The sequence below is a fragment of the Myotis davidii genome, unplaced genomic scaffold (genome assembly GCF_000327345.1).
Source record: "Myotis davidii unplaced genomic scaffold, ASM32734v1 scaffold223, whole genome shotgun sequence".
Taxonomy (NCBI): Eukaryota; Metazoa; Chordata; class Mammalia; order Chiroptera; family Vespertilionidae; genus Myotis; species Myotis davidii.
In genome coordinates, this window is record NW_006294609.1 from 4,200,832 (window position 1) to 4,223,528 (window position 22,697).

The following is a 22,697-nucleotide window of genomic DNA, read 5'->3' on the forward strand; positions in this document are numbered from 1 at the left end:
TGCACCGCCCTCCCCCAGCCTCTCCAGGGGCCACCTGAGCTCAGTTTCCCCCGGACAGAGCGCACAAGGCAGCACCCTGGACCTGCAGGGCCTCCAAGTGAAACAAAATGTCAATTCCTGACTCTCGAAAGGGGGTCAGTGACATTTTATCGCCAGAGTGTAAGCTTTTGGCTTGGATGGGCTCATGGCAGCCGGTGCTCAAGCCATCAGCTGGATCTTTTCCACCTCCTTGGAACCAGAGTAAGCCCTCCTCCATGGCCTCTTGGAGCAGCACCCTCCAGTGTTTATCTAACTTCCCCGACCCCGGCAAGTGCCTGTTGCCTTTTCCCCCGTTCTCAAAAAACCAGGACACAATAGGAAGCGTTTTCTTGAACTTATTAAAAAATCCAGACTTGTAAATTAATTTGTCCGTGTTGTACAAAGGCAGTGCAGATGAACTCATTAGCATGCACACAACAAATAATTATAGATGAATTTTTAGCTGGCCTGCCTAATGCGCTCGCTGGGTTAATTATGTCAATGTATAATTACATCAGCCCGGGGAGACATAATGGCATACCCCGCTGAGCAGGCCCTGCCTAATGACGGGTGTGGAGGGAGTGCTGACAGAGGGAAGACAGCGGCCTTCCCGCACACCTGCCTACCTCGGCACACACACCCATTGTCCGAGCCTCCCACACCTAAACAAACAGGCCAGAGGAAAGGAACCTTGTTCCAGCCAGACCTGAAGGCCCCGGGTATAGGCACTACCCCATTTCTTCCATCAGCAAATATTTATTTGGGTCAAGCTGTCCGTCCATCCACAAGGTGTCCAGCAAAGGAGCAAATATAGTTGCGGTCCTGCGCCTGCCTTATGGTGGAGTTTCAGTTTAGTGTGCATTAGTTAGGTGGACTTGCAAATCACTGAAAATTATAAGTACAATGAATGCTGTGAAGGAAAGGTGCAGGCAACTGGAGGAGCTCATATCAGAGGACTGGTTGGTCAAGAAAGGCTTCCTGGAAAAAGTGGCATTTGAGGTGCAAAGACAAGTCAGCATTAACTAGCTGAAAGGGGTAAGGGAGGGCAGGGTGTTCCTGGCAGAGGCTCCTGCCTATAAAAGGCTCAGGTGGGGAAGGTGCATTTGAGGGGCTGAGGGAAGAAGGGCAGTGCGACTGGAGCTCAGAAAGGCAGGAAAGGCCAGGGTTTCCATTTGTTCTGAGCTGAGCAAGTGCCAGGCGCCATGCTGCGCACTTTGCGTGGATCTTCTGCACAGCCCTGTGAAGTGGGTACTTCTATGGTGAGGCACAGAGAGTTATAGTCTTTTGCCAAGGTCACACAGCAATCCTGAGAAGCAAGTATGGATTAGACCAGAACCCAGGGATCTGTCTCCAGGGTTCATACTCTTAATCCTTCTGTCCCCTAGCAGAGAACAGTGGCCAAGCAGATGCTGGCAGGAGACCCCGGTGGAAGGATGAGAAAGACTGAGGGCTCTGGTGCTTTTAAAAGGACTGTGGGCCAGACCCAGGACCCTTGATCTGGAGTGAGGAGGCCCTGGCTTTCCTGGGCCCCCATGAACACTCGCCTGTGGCTGCTGGGGTTGAAATGCCCACACCACGGGGTCAGGAAGCATCAGAGAAAGAGACACAATTCAGATCTCACCTCCACTCCTTAGCGGCTTACCTGGCTTCTCTGAGTCTCCGTTTTCTCATCTGTGGAAATGAGGTGGATCCTAGCCAGCCTCCAGGGAATGCTGGGAGCATCATGGAGCCTGTTCCCATGGACAGGCTTGGTGACCTGGAAGATGCCACACCAACCCCTCGCATTATCCAGGTGTTCTTAGTACCTGCCTGGGTGGGGAACTGAGCAAAGCCACCTGAAGAAAAGATGCTGGATTCTAGATCTGAGGAAAGGAAGTGATTGCTAGGTGACAGTGGGAGAGGGAACAGAATTCCAGGCAGATGCACCTGCACATTCCTCACTTTTTCGTTATTGGGAATTAAGGAGGCCTCTAACATCCAGGTGTGCATTTCCAGAAAAGCCATTATTTAATCGTCCTATGTGTCAAAAATGATGGTATATTAGTCCACTGAGAAGCACCCCAAAGATTCTGTGTGCAAGGCTGCTATTAGTGAAATGCAGGTGAAGGAAAATAGGGGGCAGCTGGGAGAACTGGGTGGAAGCATCCAGACCACATTCAGCCTAAGGAAGTGCTGGGCAAGGCCTTGGGAGTGTCCTGTGCCCTCGCAGTAGTCCCATGTCCCCGGAAGCAGGTCCATCTCTATCTTCGCTGCCTTCAAGCCTTGTCTGGAGAGGTTGGCCTCGGACTGATGGATTTCAGAGCAAGGTCCTTGCTCAGTGACATTCCCTGTGGTTGGTAGCATGCAAGGCACAGTCTCATGGCCACCATAGATGACATCGTAGAATTTGGAAAATGCAATTATGGTGACAATTCTTGTTATTACCATCCCCAGCTGTTCAGGGACACCCACATCTATGGGGACAACACGCATTCCCCTGAGCCAGTGCCTGGAAAAGACCTTCCTCATAAAGCAGAAAATCCACTTTGCTCACCTAGACCATCAGAGCAACTCCAGGCAGCTCTTGTGGATTGTCCCCCTAGCCCCCAGCTCCACATGGAAGGACCCGCCAGGTCCCATGGCTTCAGCCTGAGGTATCCCCCAGCCTTCAGAACCACCCTACCACCCCTGTCCTCCTCTCTCTACAGACCCTGTACCTGTATTTGAGCCAACGCGCAGCCTAGACGACAGACTGCAGCCCCCCAGCTTCAACCCCAGCGGGCATCCGCTGCGAGACCTCCACGCTTCGTGGAAGAGAAACCCCGAGCTCCTCAGCCCTAAAGGTACTGATAAGGCCTTCACAGGATGTCCATAGCAAACAACTTGTCTGTGGATCTTTGGCAGCCAAACTGTCCCTCCATAAAAAACTCAGCTCCCTGGGATGAGCTGCCCAGGCACCTGCAGTGAGCCAGGTGATGATTGAGCATCTGAGTGTGTGCCATCAACTGTGGGGAGGGGAGAACAGTGTGGAGGTTCCTCAGTAAGTTAAACCTAGAGTCACCCTGTGACAGCAATTCCACTCCTACCCCAAAGAATTAAAAGCGTGTACATCAATATTTATCAGCAGAACCATTCACAATGGCCAAATGGAAACAACCCAGATGTCCACCAACTGATGAATGGAAAAACAAAATGTGGCATATCCAAAAAATGGAATATTACTCAGCCATAAAAAGGCATGAAGGTCTGCTACATGCTACAACCTTGAAAACGTTATGATAGTGAAAGAAGCCAGTCCCAAAGGATATATATTATTATTCTGTTTATATGAAATATCCATAATACCTAGACCCATAGATACAGAAAGCAGGGCTGGTGATTGCCAGGGCCTGGGGGAGATGGGAATGGGAGTGACTGTTTAATGGGGACAGGTGTCCTTTTGTGGTGGTGACAGGGTTATGGAATTGGTGGTAATGGTTGTACAATATTGTGAATACACTAAATATCACTGAATTGTACACTTTAAAATGGTGAATTTTACGTTATGTATATTTTACCATGACTTTTAAAAAAATAGGAAGGCCAAAGAGGCAGAGACAAGTCTGAGAGGGCAAAGGGAGCCTCGGGTGTGCTGTATGAGGTTGGCATGATGGGAGCTTGACTTACGTATGCGCACACTTGCTGGCTGCAGCCCAGCTGACCTCGGTGACAGCAGGTCCCAACAGCTGCGCTCTCTCCAACACTAAGTTTGGGAAATTGATTCTTCTCACAACTTTTGATCGATCTGATTTGCAGAAAGTGGCTCCGGTTGTCACGTTGCTCTCAGCAATGGGCATTTTTCCATCTTTTTCTTCCTCCAGAGCAGAGAGAGGGGTCGTCCCCAGCCGGGCCCACACTGACCGAGGGGAGCCGCCTCCCCGGCATTCCCAGCAAAGCCCTCCTGACAGAAACTTTGCTGCAGAGAAATGAGGTGGAGAAACAAAAGTGAGTGGGGGAGGGACAGGCGGGTTCCTGCTGCCCCACCTGGCTGGGAGGTGGGACCAGGAAAGTCACCCCTGCCCAGGACAGCTGGGGAATCCAGATGCAAGTTGGAGGTGAAGACATAGGCCTGGGTTTGAGCTCCATCTCAGTAGTTCAGTGGCCACCCTGGGCAGGTCACCTCACCTCTCTGAGCTTCAGTTTCCCCATCTGGAAAATGGAGCTAATGGTGGTTTGTTAGCCAGAGTTCTCCAAAGAACAGAACCAGTAGGATATTTTTTTTTTAGTTAATTGAGATGTATTTCAAGGACTTAAATCACACAATTGGGGCTGGCAAATCTGAGTTGGTAGACCTGCCAGCAGGCTAGGAACTGTCAGGCAGTAGTCAGTGTTGCAGTCTTGAGGCAGAACTTCTTCCTGGATTTTAAGACCTTCAACTAGTTAGATCAGGCCCACGTACATTAGTGAGAATATTCTCCTTTACTAATGTCAACTAATTGTAGATGTTAACCACATCTACAAAATACTTCACAGAAACACCTAAATGAGTGTGTGATGGGATAAATGGATACTATCGCTTAACCATGTGGACACTTAACATAATCATCACACGTGATATCAATTCCTAGTCTGCCATGGGAATGAAACAAGGTGACTCCTATGCATTCCCGTTAGCGTGGCACTCACACAGAGGAATGTGTGTCAGTAAATGGTGCCTTGACAGTGGTGCAGCGGTAATATTTATAGAGCCACCTACTGTGTACTGGTCACTATTTTAGAGACACAGCAGTGAATAAAAGGTACAAAACTCTCTGCCCTCCCAGAGTTTACTTCCTAGTGAGGAACACACAAATAAATAAGATAAGTAAAATAAGCGATATGTTAGATGATGATAAGGGTTTGAGGAGAAATAAAGCAGGGGAGGAAGAGGATGAGATGGAGGGCTGAAGTTTTAAATAGAATGTTGGTGGAGGCCTCAATGAGAAGGTGAGCAAAGTCCTAAGGAGGCAAGGGAGTGAGCCCTGCAGGTATCTAGGGGAAGGGTGTCACAGCAAAGGGACTGAGGCTGGTGTACTGAAACAGCAAGGAGATGAGTCTGAGGCTGGTGTACTGAAACAGCAAGGAGATGAGTGTGGCTGGAGTGGAGTGAAGGAGGGGGAGGAAGCAGGATGTGAGATCAGAGGTAAAGGGGGCTCCTTCCCTAGAGTCTCTGAATCTGATGCTGTAAGGCCCAGGCTTTGCCTAAACCCTTCCCTAGTCCAGGTAGGACCTCTCTTTACTGCGATACTTGCATTACAACAGAACTGGGCCCCAATGGCCTGGATGGACATCCCAAGCTTCTGCCAAAAGGAGGGGAGAAATGCCTTCGGGGCAGTAATAGTAGGGTATTGAGGAACACACTAAGCATGCTTACAATACCCACTGAAGCAGACCCCATCAGAAATCCCACTTTATAGACCAGGAAATTGAGGCCCAGAGAGAAGTTGCTGGCTGCCATAAGCCCCCCCTCCCAAAATGCTGCCAGAAACTTAACTGGACCAACCATTATGGGGGCCACATATCAGCAAAACAGAGGGGCAGCTAAATGCCTAAATGTCAAGTTTAAGGACATGTGTTGTGTTTAAGACAGAGGTGAAGAGTACAGGGAATGGCCAAGGGGCTAGGAAACGGGTGGGGCTCAGGCAAGGCCCATTCAACGAGCAGAGCTGGCATGAGCAGGCCCGGTCTCTCCACAGGGGCCTTCAAGAAGTACAAATCACTTTGGCAGCCAGACTGGGGGAGGCAGAGGAAAAGATCAAGGTCCTACATTCAGGTATGTATGTGGCACATGGCCCTGGCCCTTACACAGCATCCTGGCCCTATCAGACCAGGAGGAGGAAGAGAGGCACTGACACTATGAACATAGGCCCAGGTGTTTCAGAATCAAGAGGGTAAGAAGGGAGTTTGGGAAGGGGAAGGAGAGAAATTTATATTACCCAGCGGGGGACTGAGCCCCCAGTCCCTGGAGGCCATACTGTGGAGAGAAGGTTTGAGCTAGAATTAAAATAGGGGTAGCAAATGTAAGGCCTTCTGTGTCCTAGCACACAACTAAGCCAGTCAGGTTAGAGAAGACGGTAGGGTGGGGTGGGAATCTGGGGTAAACTGGAGAAAGCAGCTTTATCTAAAGAGCACCAGCCAGGCACTGCCTTATGGCCTAGTGTGGCCAATCCCTTCAATTTTCCTAGAAAAAAATCAGAAATCTGGAATTTTATGAGAAATCTTTCATTTATTATCATATACTTATATCTGTTGATTTTGTTACTCCTCACTGTCCCCCTTACTTGCCAGGTCTGGATCTCAGGGTGGATGAGCTATGGGTAGATCATCCTACCCTGGTGACCTAATGGTGCTAGAAGGCTCATACCCCAGGCCTTGGGACAGACAGCCCCCCTCCCCACCCCAGCCACTCCACATGCCTCTCACTAGCTTGAAGCCCCTATAGAACCTGTCACCAGTTCTAACCACAAGAAAGTCTTTCCTCACTAGCCTAGACCTCATTCTGCCTTCCGGGCCCTGCAGGAGTGGGTTCCACCTCCCTGGGGGTGGGCAGCCTCACCCTGGCTCTTTACTTTTTCCCAGCGTTGAAGGCCACGCAGACTGAGCTGCTGGAGCTGCGGCGGAAATATGATGAGGAGGCGGCATCCAAGTAAGTGAACACCCTGCTGAGGTATGCCTCCTCCCTCTGACCCTCCCAGACATGCCTTCTCTTTCTGATTCTATATGAGGTACCCATTTTATTAAACACCCTCTGCTCCCCGCCCCACAGAGGCACACAGCCATATTCAATGGTCATTGCCGTGCCATTTATGCACAACAGACTATAAATGGCATTCTGGGTCTACTGGGCAGGGACCTGCGCCTTACCCCAGCCTCCTGGGGCTGTCCCACTCCCCAGCTCCACAGTCCAGCCCTCAGGGCCAAGTGTCATTCACTTAAATTACTCTGTCCTCAATGTTTCTTCAGGATTTAAGACACTGCTTATTTCACAAACACTTATTTAGTGCTCACTGTTTCCCCAGTACTATGCTGAGACCCTGGAGGAAACGTTAGACATAGCCCTGGCAGACACTGACTAATGTGCAGTGATAAATTCATTTGTTCACAGACACTCCTGAGCATTTCCTCTGTGCCCAGTACTGTTCTGGGCACATGGTAAATGCTGTCAAGGGAAGAACAGGGACCGCAAGAGGGAATAACAGGGAGCGGTGGGTTCCCTGAGGAGGTGACTCTCAGTGTGAGGCCTGGAATATGAGCAGGAGATGGCCACGTGAAGAACGCTGGGGAGTGTGCTCTGAGCAATTGGAAAAGCCTGTGCAGAGAGGGCCCTGAACATGCATGGAGCACATGCGTGGCTTATAGTCACCAAATGCTCCCCACAGGCCTCCTTTGGCCCCCACCCCACACCAGGAAGAGGGGCAGCCAAGGTGGAGGAGGCCTGTTCGGACCCCCTGGGTGCTGAAGGGAGGAGGGCAGCAGAGTAAATAAATGGCCACCACGGGGGAGTAGAGAGGGTACCTAGGACGACACTTTGGACCTGGTTCCCTTGAGGAAGGCATTCCAGGCAGAAGGCACAGTAGGAGCAAAAGCTGGGAGGGCCAGCTTAGCGACAGCTTCAGAGAGTGGACCCTGGGGGAGGTGAGAGGCCAGGCTGCAGTCCTGAGGCCCATTTCCATTTCCCCGCAGCCTGGGTTCTTTTCCGTCCAGCCTCGTTTCTCCAGTAAGAAGGGCGGAAGTCAGCCTCCTTGGCCCTCAGTTTTGAAACCCTTGGGTTCAGGCAGGGGCTGGGGGCATCAGGACGGGTAGGGGGCCTGGTGGTGGCAGAGTCCCTTCCTCAGGGCCTCATCTTTCTGTCTCAGGGCAGATGAAGTCAGCCTGATCATGACCAACCTGGAGAAAGCTAATCAGGTGAGGAAACCTGTGCTGGGGGGCTCATTTTGCACGTGGTGGGGTCTCGGGCCCGTCTGGGAGGAAGGGCTATGCTCAATCTTATTTATTGAACTATGTGCCATACAGAGTGCTGAGGCTGGGAGATGTCTGGGACCCAGACCCTGAGCTCCTGAAGGAAGGAGAGTGAGGGTGCTGACAGAATACTCAAAAATAGGACGGTCCAGGCAGCAGCAGTCAGAGAAGGGGCATCTGACCCAGATTCAGGAGTCAGGGAAGACATCCTGGAGGAAGGACCATGGAGCTGAGTCCCGATAAGTCAGTCCAGACTGTAAAAGGAGGGCATTCCAGGACAGGGAACGGCCTGGGCAAAAGCTGGGAGGCAGCCTGCACAGCAGGCAGGAGGCCTCTCTAGGTGTCTTTGCACAGCACGGGGAGGAGGGAAGCAGAGCATTGGCCAGTGATCCCAGCCCTCAAGTGCCCATCTCCAGGCCAAGTAGGGACATGGGTCTCTCCCAGCCAAGACTGAGTGAGGAGCCAGGGTTGGTGATGAGGCACAAGCCTGGGTCTGCTTCTCTCCCTCTCTCCCACCTGGGGTCTCCTCCAGCACTCTATCTGTAAATTCCCACAAGTGGGATTGATGGGGAAAGGATCGGTGCACTTATAATTTGGCAGATGTGGCCAAACTGCCCTCCACGGGGTTGGGCCAATTTACACTCCATCCAGCAAGGTAGGAATGGGCCTGTGTCCCTGCCTCACCAGTACCACCTGTTTTCAGACTCAGAGATCTTTGCCATTCAACTAGGCCCTTGGTCGGCAAACTGCGGCTCGCGAGCCACATGCGGCTCTTTGGCCCCTTGAGTGTGGCTCTTCCTAAGCCTTAGGAGTACCCTAATTAAGTTAATAACAATGTACCTACCTATATTGTTTTTTTTATATAGTTTAAGTTTAAAAAATTTGGCTCTCAAAAGAAATTTCAATCGTTGTACTGTTGATATTTGGCTCTGTTGACTAATGAGTTTGCCGACCACTAGTTACTAGGCTAAAGAAAAGGGATCTTAGTTTAAATAGAAAGCATTTTTCATGTTTATTCTTTCTGAGTATAAACTAAAACCTGCTCATTATAGAAAGTATGGAGAAGAAAATAAACGTCATCATATTAGGTTTTTAATATGCTAAATGTGAACAAGCGGATTCTGGAGCAGAGCAGATCTATGCTGTTACTGACGTGGCAATAACCATGCCATTTTGCCCGAATTCTTACTTGGGGTGATGAGGCGAAAACCAGCTGGCACCCTAAATGCACCAGAGTTTGTACTGAACGTTAGCCCCTCCAGCCTCCCAAAATAGGAATCTGGGTAGTTCTGAGAGAGGGGCCTTCTGAGGCAGGGAGATAAATTATCTCCTGAGTGTCACGGTGAACAGAAAGGCAGGGGTCTGGGGTTTAGCATGTGGAATGCAAATGCCTCTCTCCAGGGGCAGATCAGACTGGTAGTGTTAAACCCAGCTTTATAGCCCAGGGAATGTCTCCACAGTCTGGGGCCCATCCCCCTCGAAATGTAAACACAGGCCCTCAGGGCAAATATCTCTGGCATTCTCACCAGCTCATCTGTCATAAATTGTCTTCCAAGGCCTGTCTTTTAGGCCAGATCCCAAACTTCAGTAGCAAGAATATTTTCTCTACAACCCCACACACCCAAAACGTAACTGACTTGAACCTTTTCTGGAATAAGGCAGGATACAATTAATAAACAAATCCATTAAAAAATAGAATGTGCCCTAGCTGGTTGGGTTCAGTGGATAGAGCATTGGCCTGCAGACTGAAGCGTCCTGGGTTTGATTCTGGTCAAGGGCACATGCCCGGGTTGCTGGCTCAATCCCCAGTAGCGGGCATGCAGGAGGCTGCCGATCCATGATTCTCTCTCATCATTGATGTTTCAATCTTTCCCTCTTCTTCCTCTCTGAAATCAATAAAAATACATTTAAATAAACAAATAATCAAACAGAATGTGCCAATGGAGGTGTGTGGTTCTCTGTGTGTACATAGTGGGCATAGCATCGTGATTGTCAAGGTCAGTGTGTAAGTTAAACATAAGCACTATGCCCTGTGTCACCAGCTGAGGGTTAAAAAAAAGTTGCAGCTGTTCTAATTTTTCAAGTAATGGCTCAAGATTCCACATACCCTGTTGATATTAATAAAGTTAACCAGTTATTGACACACTTACATGTGTCAGGCACCAAGCTAAAATGCCTAATGAGTTGTGTTTTTCCAAATCACTTAATAAAAAACAACTCTAGAAGGTAGTTGCTGTTATAATCCCCATTTTGTAGATAGGGAAACTGAAGCTGGGAGATGAAATCTCTTACCCAAGGTCACACACACCCAGGAAGTGACTACGTACAGATTTCTCTCCAAAGCCACAAGGCTGTGTTGTTAACATTTAGATGCTTCCTCCCAGGCTAATTTTTTCTCAGAAATGTTTTAAGACCCAATTCAGTAAACCACCTCTTTCTGATTTAGAAGATTTCAGTATGTCTCTGCAGTAGATGTGTTTCATTTTCCCCATTTCACAAAGGAAAGCTGAGACCCAGGGAGGGGAAGTACCTTGCCCAGGGGCCTTCAGTAGCTTGTGGGCTGGGAAGCCACCTCAGCAGATGCCCTATCCAGGATTCCACACCAGGTGGTCGGGGAGCTGGGGACAAACTTGCCTTCTGACCAGACAGGCCTGAAGTTTACTTGGGATACAGAGTGGCCTCTAGTATGTAAAAAGTTGCCCATCCCATCAAGACAGCATCTCCCTTCTGCCCTTGTGGATTGGGAATGTTCTGACTCCTCTTGGAATCTCAAGAACCCTGGGGGAATCAAAAGCCAAGTCAAGGGTTCAAGACCCAAAAAGTAGGACCCTCAGCCCTCAACCCTGCCTGCCCAACCCATGCCTAAGACGGTGGAGGGAGAAGGTGAAGGGCCAGAGTGACATCCATTGTGGCCCCATTCACTTCTTAACCACACTTGTCCCATTCTCCTCCTCAGAGAGCTGAGGCTGCCCAGCGGGAGGTGGAAAGTCTTCGGGAACAACTTGCCTCTGTCAACAGCTCCATCCGCCTGGCCTGCTGCTCCCCCCAGAATCCCAGTGGGGTAAGGATGGTGGGAGAGCCAGAGGGAAAGGTTGGGAAAGGCCATGTTTGTGGGTACAAATATGTGGGTTGTTTGTGTGCATCTATGCAAAATTGTGCACATGGATGTGTGGGTTTTTGATGCTTACAGTGGGAGTAGCATCTTAATTGCCAAGGTCACTTGCTTCAACAGTTAAGGATAAAAATACAGCCCAGCTCTTAACTTTTCAAGTTCAAGCTTCCATATATCCTGATTAACTGGAAGTTCAGTAGCTTCCTTTGAAAGTCTCCTCATGCCCAATTGTCCAAAAATGCCAGAAACCTACTCAGACCAAAGAGGGTCGTTCCTATTGCCAAATGTCTGCCCGGCAAGAGGGCAAGGGGATGGGAAGGTATGATCAATAGAGCAGCAGTGCAGTTTTGGTGGATGTCACCAGGTGTCGCTGTTGACCACTGATCTCACACAGCTTGGTGAAGGCTTGGGACTACACCCTGCTGATTCTCTGTATCCTTCCAGACCCAGACAAAAATACATACCAAGATCTGATGTTAATGTGCATATTTAGCCATTCGCACCCAAAACATGAATTTTAATGCCACATGCTACGAAGAGCCAATCTTCTGTCATTAACCCTGAGGTCTCTGTATTTTTTTAACTATATTTTTTATTGATTTCAGAGAGGAAAGGAGAGGGAGAGAGATAGGAACATCAATGATGAGAAAGAATCATTGATCAGCTGCCTCCTGCATGCCCCCCACTAGGGATTGAGACCACACCCAGGATCGAACCTGGAACCCTTCACTTCGCAGACCGACATTGTTTCCACTGAGCCAAACCGGCTAGGGCGTGAGGTCTCTGTATTAAGCCTGGTTGGCCGGTGCATCTTTCTCTTAACCCCTGGTTGGTGTCCCTTTGGGTCCCAGGATCATTTCCTGCCAAAGGATTTTAGTCAGAACCACCCTAACCTATCCTTGTGTCATATTTTAGAAGTCTCCATCTCTCTTCTCTCAGAAAGCCTTGAGTTCCTTATGTAAATTGGTCCGCCTACTTCCAGATCTCTGCAGACAAGGCATTAGATTCACGGTTCCTTACATAATAACAGGTCTACCCCAGGGTACTTTATTGTCTCCACCCATGAACCTGAAGTGACCGGCATAATTTTAACCTTACCTGCCACCCTGATGCACTGGCCTGTGTCTGTTTCTGTTTGAATATTGGAATGTGCATCTGTTTGTGACCTTTGGAAAACGACTGCATCTTTACTCTTAACTGTGCCTCAGTTTCTTCATCTGTACAAGTAAGATCTACATTATAGGACTGTTAAAAGGATTACATGTAAAATGCCTAAAATGGGACTTGGCTCAATCTATGCTCAGTAAATATTTGATGCTACTATTATTATTATTATTAATATGATTTTGGTGTGTCTGAGTTTTTGCCCACAAGAGCAATGGTCTTTTTGAGCATATACATGTCTGTGTGTGTCTGGTGATGTCCACATGAGTGTCTCCTTGACACCTGTGTATTTCTCTGTGTGTGTCAGTGTGTGTTGTGGCTCTCAGTGTGTCCACCGGTGTCTGTGTCCCAGGAGGCGGTGTGTATGTGTCACTGTGCCTGGATGTCTGCTCATGAGGATGTCTAAGAGATAATTTGCTGATGGTTCTTAATTAACCCCGGTGGAACCCAGCAAATGCCTGTGCTAATCAGCCACAGGGATCTTGGCTAGTTTGGGGGTGAGCTTTTCTGAGCAGAACAGTGGCACTCGATGGTAATTAATTTAATGTGTTAATGGCATCCGCTTCCTGTTTTAATTGTCACTTATCTCCATGGAAGAATACCCAGGGTTGGCAGTGATGGGTTTTTGTTTTGTGTTGATTTGTTTTTGTAAAGCATCTTAGATTCATTTGTAACTGAACTCAAAATCAGCCTGACTTCAGTTTCCCTCAAACAGCAACCTCTTTGTCTTCATCCAGGACAAAGGGACCATTTCCTAAAACCTAGAGAAACAGTGGGACTTGGGGCTGGTGGCAAATTAGGAAAAGGAAGGAACCACCCCTAATGTGACCTGTGGCTACAAGGTCTCACGTCTAACCTTATGGGTCTCTTACTGCCTGGAATGGAGACATCCTGCACCCATTTTAGAAACCCAAACATTTGTCTATGCTGTTCCCTCTGCTGGGAACACCCTATCCCCACACTTCCTCACCCTCACCCTGGTCCTGATCCTGACCCTGACACTCTAACCCTGACCCCAACCCCAACCCTAATCCTTAACTCCAACCCTAGTTCCTAGCCCTAGCTCTCACCCCTGATCCTAACCCTATTAACCTTTTGCTGAGTCATAATAGCTAGTTTGGCTGAGTCATGCTGTTTTTACATGTTGGGGTTTTTTTTGCTCAATCATGCTGGTGGATTGTTGCCAAGCCATGCTGGCGGTATTTGTGGAGTTGTGCTGGAGATTTTTGCTGAGTTATGGTACTGGATTTTTTACTGAGTCATGCTAGCAAATTTTTGTCGGGTCATGCTAGCAGGTATTTGTTGGATCATGGTTTTCCTTTTTGCTGAGCCATGCTTGTTATTTTTTTTTAAATATATTTTATTGATTTTTTACAGAGAGGAAGGGAGAGAGATAGAGAGTTAGAAACATCGATGAGAGAGAAACATCGATCAGCTGCCTCCTGCACATCTCCTTCTGGGGATGTGCCCGCAACCCAGGTACATGCCCTTGACCGGAATCGAACCTGGGACCTTTCAGTCCGCAGGCCGACGCTCTATCCACTGAGCCAAACCGGTTTCGGTCATGCTTGTTATTTTTGCTGAATCATGGTATTGAGTCTACTGAGTCATGATTTTGATTTTTTGCTGAATCATGGTTTTAGCAAATGTTTTATTTAAGTATCCTATATAATAAAACCCTAATATGCAAATCGACCAAATGGCGGAACAACCAGTCGCTATGATGTGCATTGACCACCAGGGGGCAGACGCTCAACGTAGGAGCTGCCCCCTGGTGGTCAGTGCGCTCAGCCAGAAGCCGGGCTCATGGCTGGCAAGCGCAGCAGTAGTGTTGGGAGCCTCTCCTGCCTCCGCTGCAGGTGGGCGGTAAGGAGCGAGGGGTCCCAGACTGCGAGAGGGATGTCTGACTCCTGGCAGGCGGACATTCCTCAAGGGGTCCCGGACTGCGTAAGAGCACAGGCTGAGGGAACTACTCCTTCCCCCTCCAGAGCACAAATTTCGTGCACCAGGTCTCTAGTAATATACATAAGGGAAAATGTGCATAAGAGTACAGCACATTGAATTTTTCAGAATGAACACACCCCATAGCCAGCATCTAGATCAAGAAGAACATTCCTAGCCCCCCAGGAACTGTGTTTGTATCTGATCTTAATTGAATAACACACATACCTTGGTGTCTGGTTTCTTCACTCCATATTATATCAGAGAGAGTTGTTGGAGTAGTTGTAGATTATTCTTTTTCATTCTTCTGTAGTATTCCATTGTGGAATATACCGTAGTCTATCCACATTCTCTTGTTGGTAGGCATTTGGAGGGTTTCCAGTTCGGGGATATTACCGAGAGGGCTGCTGTGAACATGTGTCCTGGTGTTCGTGTCTGGTGCAGAGGGGCCTGCGTTTCTCCTGCATATATGCCGATGAGTGGAAGCACATATGTTCCCCTTCAGTGGATGCTGCCAAGCAATCTTCTAAATCTCTAACGTGTTCTTGAACTTCCTCATGGTTTAGACCAGCCGTGGGCAAACTACGGCCCGCGGGCCAGATCCGGCCTGTTTGAAATGAATAAAACTAAAAAAAAAAAAAAAACCGTTCCCTTTTATGTAATGATGTTTACTTTGAATTTATATTAGTTCACACAAACACTCCATCCATGCTTTTGTTCCGGCCCTCCGGTCCAGTTTAAGAACCCATTGTGGCCCTCGAGTCAAAGTTTGCCCACCCCTGGTTTAGACACATCTTCCTCCAGAAAACCTTTCCTGCTCACTTCCCCTCCCACCTATTTAGTTTCAAGAATAGAGGGAAAGGCATCCAGGCTGGTAGGTCCAGCCGGACAACGCTCGGAGACGGAAAGAGAAAAGCCATGGGCCTGTCAAATGGGCTGACTGCTCTGTGGGGCTCAGCACTAAGACCGTACCACAGATGGATCTCCCGTTTTGTTTGGGACTCGGGTGGGGAGGCCAGCCCTGCAGCCCCTCAAAAACCCCCTTTGTCCTCAGGATAAGGTGAACTTCACACTGTGCTCGGGCCCGCGGCTCGAGGCTGCCCTGGCCTCCAAGGATCGGGAGATCCTGCGGCTGCTGAAGGACGTGCAGCACCTCCAGAACTCTCTGCAGGAGCTGGAGGAAGCCTCCGCCAACCAGATTGCCGACCTGGAACGGCAGCTCACAGCCAAGTCTGAGGCCATCGAGGTAGGTCTTTGGGGAGCAGGTGGGCAGGTGGGAGATGGGTTGGACATTCCCAGACAGGACAGCCCAGCCTCATTGTCTTTGTTTGCTCCTCTAGAAGCTGGAAGAGAAGCTCCAGGCACAGTCTGACTATGAAGAAATTAAAACAGAGCTGAGGTACTGTGTAGTGGGGCTCCATAGACCCCAGTCCTCTTCCCTGGCTGGGGCCACCTGAGCAGATGGCCAGGGCCCTTGGCAGAATCCGTTACCTTCCTCGCTCCCACCACACTCTGCTTTGTGATGCCCTTGTCTCCTCTCCACTGGTACTTCTGGTGTCGTGCACAGTCCTTTGCCATTAAGAGCTGCCTGTCAGAGAACATGCAGGGCAGCCGTGTTGGTGGTGGTGTGCCTGGGGGGAGACAGGGATGATGCATGGATCAGATGAGCTCAAGTGGGCCGGTGTGAGAGTCGGTTCGCACAGCACCCCTCCTGGTAACATTGGAACCAGTTCACAAGCCCCCTACTTAAAGCCTTGTTACCATGAGGCCAGCGTTGTGCAGGTCCAGGGGGGTAAGGGCAGTTGTTCTCAGTCAGCGAAGATAAGCCAGTGGAAGTGCCTCTCCCAAGGCCTCTCCCCAAGCCAGGGAAGCACGGCTGCTTCACACTCTCCACTTTCTCCGGCAGCATCCTGAAAGCCATGAAGCTGGCCTCCAGCACCTGCAGCCTCCCCCAGGTGAGTGTCCCCGCCACTCTTCCCATGGGACAGGCTGCCCGTGAGAGCCTTCCACCAACCACGCCCTCCCAGCCCGGCCTCTTATCTCCTCAGAGCCTGGCCAAGCCCGAGGACTCGCTGCTCATGGCCAAGGAGGCGTTCTTCCCTGCTCAGAAGTTTCTGCTGGAAAAGCCAGGTCTCTTGGCCAGCCCTGGTAGGAGAAGGGATGTTCTCGGGGCTGAGGGACAGGGTTGGGGCTGTGATGGGTCCCTGGCCTTCTCCATGCCCACAGACCACTGCCTTCCACTGAGGCAGGAGAGTGATGGAGAAAAGGGGTGCAGGGTGATTGAGCACCTGCTATGTGCCTGGCACTGAGCTGGGCACCGTCCATGTCTAAGCCAGTTGGCAGCTGTCCCACAGGATGTCCACACACATTCACACACACACTCAAGGACATACAGCTCACTCAAGCCTCCTAAGGTCACCAAAGGCTCCACGCAGCCCCGAGCCTTCATGAGCAGTAGGATGAGGTCACGGGACAAGGCGGGCATTCACATTGCACCCCCGCAGCAGGCATTGCTCTCTCCCAAATCACCTGCTCAGTCTCTTGCCCCTTCTACACAGCGACTCCAGGACCTTTAAGCAGTGCGGCCCAGCCACAACTCTGTGCCTCCATTTCCTAACCTAAAAAATGGGAGCAGTGGCGGGGCCTACTTCATGGATGAGGCGGGTGCCTGGGAAGTGGGTACTCCTGCAGGGTGGGATTAATCCAAACTCCCCAACGCAGGGGCGGTGCTGGGCCTGTAACAAGTGCTCAGTTAATGTTCTTCATGGCAGGAGGGAGGGCTCCCCAGAGCAGGCAGTTGGACCAGGCCTTGAAGGATGGGGATTTGAGAATGGGGAGAGGTTGCTGGCAGAAAGAGCAGTGTCAACACTGGATGCCTATAGCACTTCTCTTCTTCCCTCTTCTACCCCATCCCCTCTTCTCCCCACTTCCTCTCTCCCCTGCCTCTGAATTTCTGTCCCTATGTATGTTTCTCTCTTTGTCTCCTTCTTTCTCTCTGTCCATCTGTCTTTCACTCTGTCTCTGCCTGTCTCCCTCTGTGTCTGTCTGTCTCTCATATGCATGATTTCTCTCATGTAATTTCTCTGTCTCTCTTTTTTCTATCCCTCTTGTGTCTCTTTCTCCGTGTATGTCTCTCATTATTTCTCTCCCTGTCTTACTCTCTTGTCTGTCTCTCCTCTTTCCTTCTGTCTGTCTCTCTCTAGAGGAGGACCCTTCGGAGGATGACTCCATCAAGGACTCTCTGGGCACCGAGCAGCCCTACCCATCTCCTTCACAGCTCCCACCACCGCCACCACCAGGGCCGGAAGACCCCCTGTCCCCAGGCCCCGGGCAGCCCCTGCTGGGCCCTAGCCTGGGCCCTGATGGCCCTCGAACTTTCTCACTGTCCCCTTTCCCCAGCCTGGCCTCAGGGGAGAGACTGGCAGGGGACGTGCTTCTGTCTAAGCACATGATGCCCCCGGCCGCCTTCAAGGGAGAGGCAGGCAGCCTGCTGGTGTTTCCCCCCACCTTCTACAGCGCCAAGCCCCCCACGGCCCCTGCCACCCCAGCCCCAAGCACGGCTGGGGCAGGGGCCGGAGCAGAGGAGGAGCAGCTGGACACGGCGGAGATTGCGTTCCAAGTGAAGGAGCAGCTGCTCAAGCACAACATTGGGCAGCGGGTGTTCGGCCACTACGTGCTGGGGCTGTCACAAGGCTCGGTCAGTGAGATCCTGGCCCGGCCCAAGCCCTGGCGCAAGCTCACGGTGAAGGGCAAGGAGCCTTTCATTAAGATGAAGCAGTTCCTGTCGGACGAGCAGAACGTGCTGGCTCTGAGGACCATCCAGGTGCGGCAGCGAGGTGAGTGCTGGCCGCAGGGTCTGAGAACACGGGCTCTGGATTCAGAGCCAGGCTCAGCCGCCTCCAGCTGTGTGACCTGTAGCAAGTGACTTTGCCTTTCTGTGCCTTACTTTCCCCTCTGTAAAATAAGGAAATGCATCCTCTCTCCCTCCCTCCTGAGGCCTGTGCCCAACTGGCCCTCTCCCCAACTGGCCCTCATGGGACAGTTCAATAATGGTGCGAAAAGGCTGGGTCTCGGGCTGTTCTGACAGCTACCCCCTAAGCACCTTGAAGCCTCAGTTTACTCATCCATTAAATGGCCTGGGTGATCACTAACCTTGCCAGGCTTAATTTTTAGGCTACTCCATCTGAAGGGCCCAAGCTCTGACCTCACAAACACCTGAGTTTGAGTCTCAGCTCTGCCCTTCACCCATGGGGTGGCCTCAGGCAGCTCACTTGCTTTCTGTGCCTCAGCGTCCCATCCACTAGCCTCCACGGGGTGAAATGAGTATAAAGCACATAGTAACTGCGTGAGAACTTTTAGCTATGGTGGTGGCTGATCATTGTTGTTTTGCTATTATTATTTCAAGTCACTTGAAGGTCCACAGTGTGTCACGTAGACTAGTTCAGCAGTGGTCCTACTGCACATACTCATGGTCTGGCCTGTGCTCTCCTGGCCTTTGCCCTGGCCCTGGGAGGAGAGGCCCAGCCATTCACCTTTCCCAGCTCCTGGGACTGACCCCCAACATGCAGGTCCCCATGACAAAAGCCTCCTTGCCTCTCCCAGGCAGTATCACCCCAAGAATCCGCACACCAGAGACAGGCTCTGACGACGCCATCAAGAGCATCCTGGAGCAGGCCAAGAAGGAGATCGAGTCACAGAAAGGGGGTGAGTGTGGCAGGCAAAGGCCTGAGCCTCCGGGGCTGCTCTGAGCGGCAGGCAGTCTTGGCCCCCTCATCCCCGCCATCCGTCCAGAGGGGAATCCGAACAGGTCAGAACCTCTTTGCCTCTTTCATCTGCAGCCAGGCAAGGTCTAGGCCTGGAAAGTGCCGGATCCGTGCTATCCAATATGGAGCCGCTAGGCACACACATCTATATTCATTCAAATTAAAATTAAATAAAATTACAACTTCTTGAGTCACACTGGCCCCATTGCATAGGTGACTAGTGGCGGCCATATGGGACAGCACAGCTCGGAATGTCTCCTTCATCACACAGTTCTGAGCTGTCAAACACACCGAGGCCTGAGCCTCACCCCAACTGTTAGTCTCACCCTTGCACCTGTACCTTCTATATCCCATGGAGACACTTTGTCTGGCTTCCTCCTGCTTCTGTGACCACGCCATCTACACCTTCCCATGGGGCACCAGACTATCATGATCCTTAACTTTCATCACATCTATAAAGTCCCCTTTACATACTCACCAGCCCTAGGGAAGGGCCATGGATATGTTGGGGGGCCACCTCTCAAGAGCTTCAGAGCTACAAGCCAACTGCTGGGCATGTCCACCAGGATCCCCACTGGCATCTCAAACTCAGCATGTCTAAAACGGAACTCACTGTCTTCCCCTACCCCTCACTCCCTCTTCAAAGTCACCCACTCAGGGCTGGGAACCTGTCACAGTGGTAGAAACCCAGGGTGAGGTGAGGGACTATCCTCACCCCTGGCAGCCAGTCAGCCACCCCATCCATGGTGTAGCTCACCCTCTGAAGTGTTTTCTTCAAGCTTGTCCATCCCCCACCCCAGTTGCCCCCAGCCTAGTGAGCCACCATCATCGCTTTCTGGGACTGCTGCTGTAGCCACTTCACTGGTCTTGCCAATGACATTCTAGGCCCCACTCCACCCAGATAGCAGAGGGATCTTTCTAGAGCACGCGTGGTCGTGATGTTACTACTCAAAATCCTTCCATGGCTCCCCATTGCCCTCAGGATAAAATCCCAACTCTTCAACAAGGCCTGTAGTCATCAGACTCCTCCCGATCCCTCCACACCTCTCACATGAATTATTTATAATCACGCTCATTCTCATCCCCCTAGTTCTCATCCCAGACACCTTTCACCGGCCAACTTCTCATACTTTATGACTTTACTCAGAAGTCAACTCCTCCAGGAAGCCTCCCACCACTGCACAGATGCTTGTGTCTGCTCCTCCTTGGATCCCCCAAATTATATATATATGTTTGGTGCAATGGAGCCAGATTTGTCTTGCTGCAAATTCTGACCCTGCTGTTTATTAGCTGTGTGACCCTGGGCAAGTTTACTTAGCCTCTCTGTGCCTGCATTTTCTCATTTTTAAAATGAGGGTAGTGTTAATACTCCTTAAGGTTGTGTGAGGATCAAATTAGATCAATCCTGGCAAGCACTCAACCTAGGACTTGGCATGTAGAAGGTGCCTCTGAAAGGTTAGCCATTGTTACCGTTAATATTCTCATTATGTCTCTATTGTTGTATTTGCTTATGTTACAAAGGACTCTGCTAATGTGGCTGTCCCTCCCACTGGTCTGGGGCTTCTTGCAGCTAGGAACACAGTTGCTTCCGTGCAGCCAGCACCCGGTTATAAGACAGTTAGTTGCTGATTTAGAACAGGTTTCAGCACTCCCACCCTCTTTTAGTGTCTTCTGCCCTCTGGTGGTGACTCAAAGTAAGTGACCTGATTTCCAAGCTTCTCCTTGCTGCTGGGAGCCATGAGTTTCCCAAGGGTCCTCTCCTTGGCCTGGTCCCTGAGAGGGAGTGGAAGGAGGTTTACCCTGCGAGGAACCTACAACACCCCACCCAGATTGGGCACAAAGATTTATATACAAGCTTTTCTTTTATCATTGTCACAACAATGACAAACTAGAAACACCTAAGTATCCAGCAGTTGGGGAACAGGGAAGTCTCTATGGCTCTGCCTATGTATGAATGGAAAGTATACAACGTGTGGGCTTTTGTGTCTGGCAGCTTTTAACTCAGCATGTTTTTGAGGTTCATCCATGTTGTAGCAAGTGTCTCTGCTTCATTCCTTTTTATGGCTGAATAATATTCCATTGCTATATTACCTTTTAATCAGAAAAGCAACATAAATTATTTTTAATGGGACTGTGGGATCCACTGGGGTGGAGACTGGATAACAAGATAATAGAGAAGGGTCAGTGTTGATCTGGCTTGGTCCAGGGGTGGGGAGACCCAGAGCAGGAAAAACCACTTAGAGGGCTGAGGGAAGCACTGTTCTATTGTTACTTTTGTTTCCTACTTATTAAAAAGATTTTTTACCAAATAATATATTATTTATTTTGCTTGTTTTGGAGCTTTATAGAAAGTGAATTATAATGTGTATCACCTTCTGGGACTTGCTGTTTTTGCTCAAAATTATGTTAAGATTCATGTGTGGTTTTGCACAATGACTTCCTTTTTCATTGCTGTATAGTATTCTGTTGTGTGGCCATGCCACTATTATCCACCCTCTCCTCCATGAGCATTTGGGTTCATGCCATTATTTTCCAGTTAGAACAAATAAAGCAGCTTCTTTTATGTGCTATAGTATTTTTCTTGTCTTTGAACATTTGTGTAGATGGATCATAGCATATGTAAAAGACAAGTCTTCTTTTATATCACATTATCCACATAAATACTTTCTTCATATATGCTAAAATCTCACTGCCTACCTGATTTTTAATGGCTGCCCAATAGTCTGCCAAACAGTTGGACCATAATTTACTTAATCAATCCCCAAATGGTGGACACAGAAATTACCTCCAACATTTTGCTGGCATAAATACCAATGCTGTGACCATCTTTGTTGCCCTTTGTGCCATGTCCTGACGACTGGCCTCTGGCCACCCTGTCATCCACCCACAGGTGAGCCCAAGAACTTGACAGCCCCATTGACCATCACTAATGGCACAGCCTCTGCCAGCACCTCAGAAGATGCCATCAAGAACATTCTGGAACAGGCACGCCGGGAGATGCAAGCACAGCAGCAGGCCCTACTGGAGATGGAGGCAGGACCCCGGGGCCGCTCAGTACCTCCTTCACCCCCAGAGCGGCCCTCACTGCCAGCTGTGAGCCAGAATGGGGCTCCAACCTACGTCAAGCAGGAGGACAGCAGCGGTAGCAGTGGCAGCGGGGGGACCAGCAGCAGTGCCACACAGACATCCCTCACTGTCCTGTCTCCCGCTGCCTTTGTGCAGAGCATCATCCGGAAGGTCAAGTCAGAGATCGGTGATGCTGGCTACTTTGATCAGCACTGGGCCTCAGACCGCGGCCTGCTCAGCCACCCCTACACCTCCGTCTCACCCTCACTCTCCTCCTCCTCCTCCAGCTACTCTGGCCAACCCAATGGACGGGCCTGGCCCCGTGGGGATGAGGCTCCCACAATCCCTGAGGATGAAGCGGCTGGGGGTGAGGACGAACCCCCAAAGTTGGGCGAGCTCAAGGCCGAGGGGGGCATCTCTGAGTCAGGCAGCAGCGGGCGGCTAGCCTACTACCCAACATACGTGCCCCGCACACTGAAGCCCACCGTGCCGCCCCTGACCCCAGAGCAATACGAGCTCTACATGTACCGTGAGGTGGACACACTGGAACTGACGCGCCAGGTCAAGGAGAAGCTAGCCAAGAACGGAATCTGCCAGAGGATCTTTGGGGAGAAGGTGAAGACAGGGGCAGGGGAGCAGGTAGGGCAGGAGGCTCAGGGCCATGGGACCCAGGGAAA

At 50.4% G+C, this 22,697-nt stretch overlaps 1 protein-coding gene across 1 annotated transcript in view; it reads left to right on the plus strand.

Moving 5' to 3' along the window:
* CUX2 (cut-like homeobox 2) overlaps nucleotides 1-22,697 on the plus strand; it is a 124,056-nt gene that overhangs the window by 88,587 nt on the left and 12,772 nt on the right. Inside the window, exons 5-17 of the mRNA XM_015567271.1 lie at nucleotides 2,706-2,840; nucleotides 3,858-3,981; nucleotides 5,712-5,788; nucleotides 6,595-6,661; nucleotides 7,872-7,920; nucleotides 10,931-11,035; nucleotides 15,246-15,437; nucleotides 15,532-15,590; nucleotides 16,098-16,146; nucleotides 16,240-16,339; nucleotides 17,395-18,027; nucleotides 18,794-18,895; nucleotides 21,845-22,635. Coding sequence (XP_015422757.1) covers nucleotides 2,706-2,840; nucleotides 3,858-3,981; nucleotides 5,712-5,788; nucleotides 6,595-6,661; nucleotides 7,872-7,920; nucleotides 10,931-11,035; nucleotides 15,246-15,437; nucleotides 15,532-15,590; nucleotides 16,098-16,146; nucleotides 16,240-16,339; nucleotides 17,395-18,027; nucleotides 18,794-18,895; nucleotides 21,845-22,635 — 2,483 coding nt within the window. The remainder of the gene's footprint in view (nucleotides 1-2,705; nucleotides 2,841-3,857; nucleotides 3,982-5,711; nucleotides 5,789-6,594; nucleotides 6,662-7,871; nucleotides 7,921-10,930; nucleotides 11,036-15,245; nucleotides 15,438-15,531; nucleotides 15,591-16,097; nucleotides 16,147-16,239; nucleotides 16,340-17,394; nucleotides 18,028-18,793; nucleotides 18,896-21,844; nucleotides 22,636-22,697) is intronic.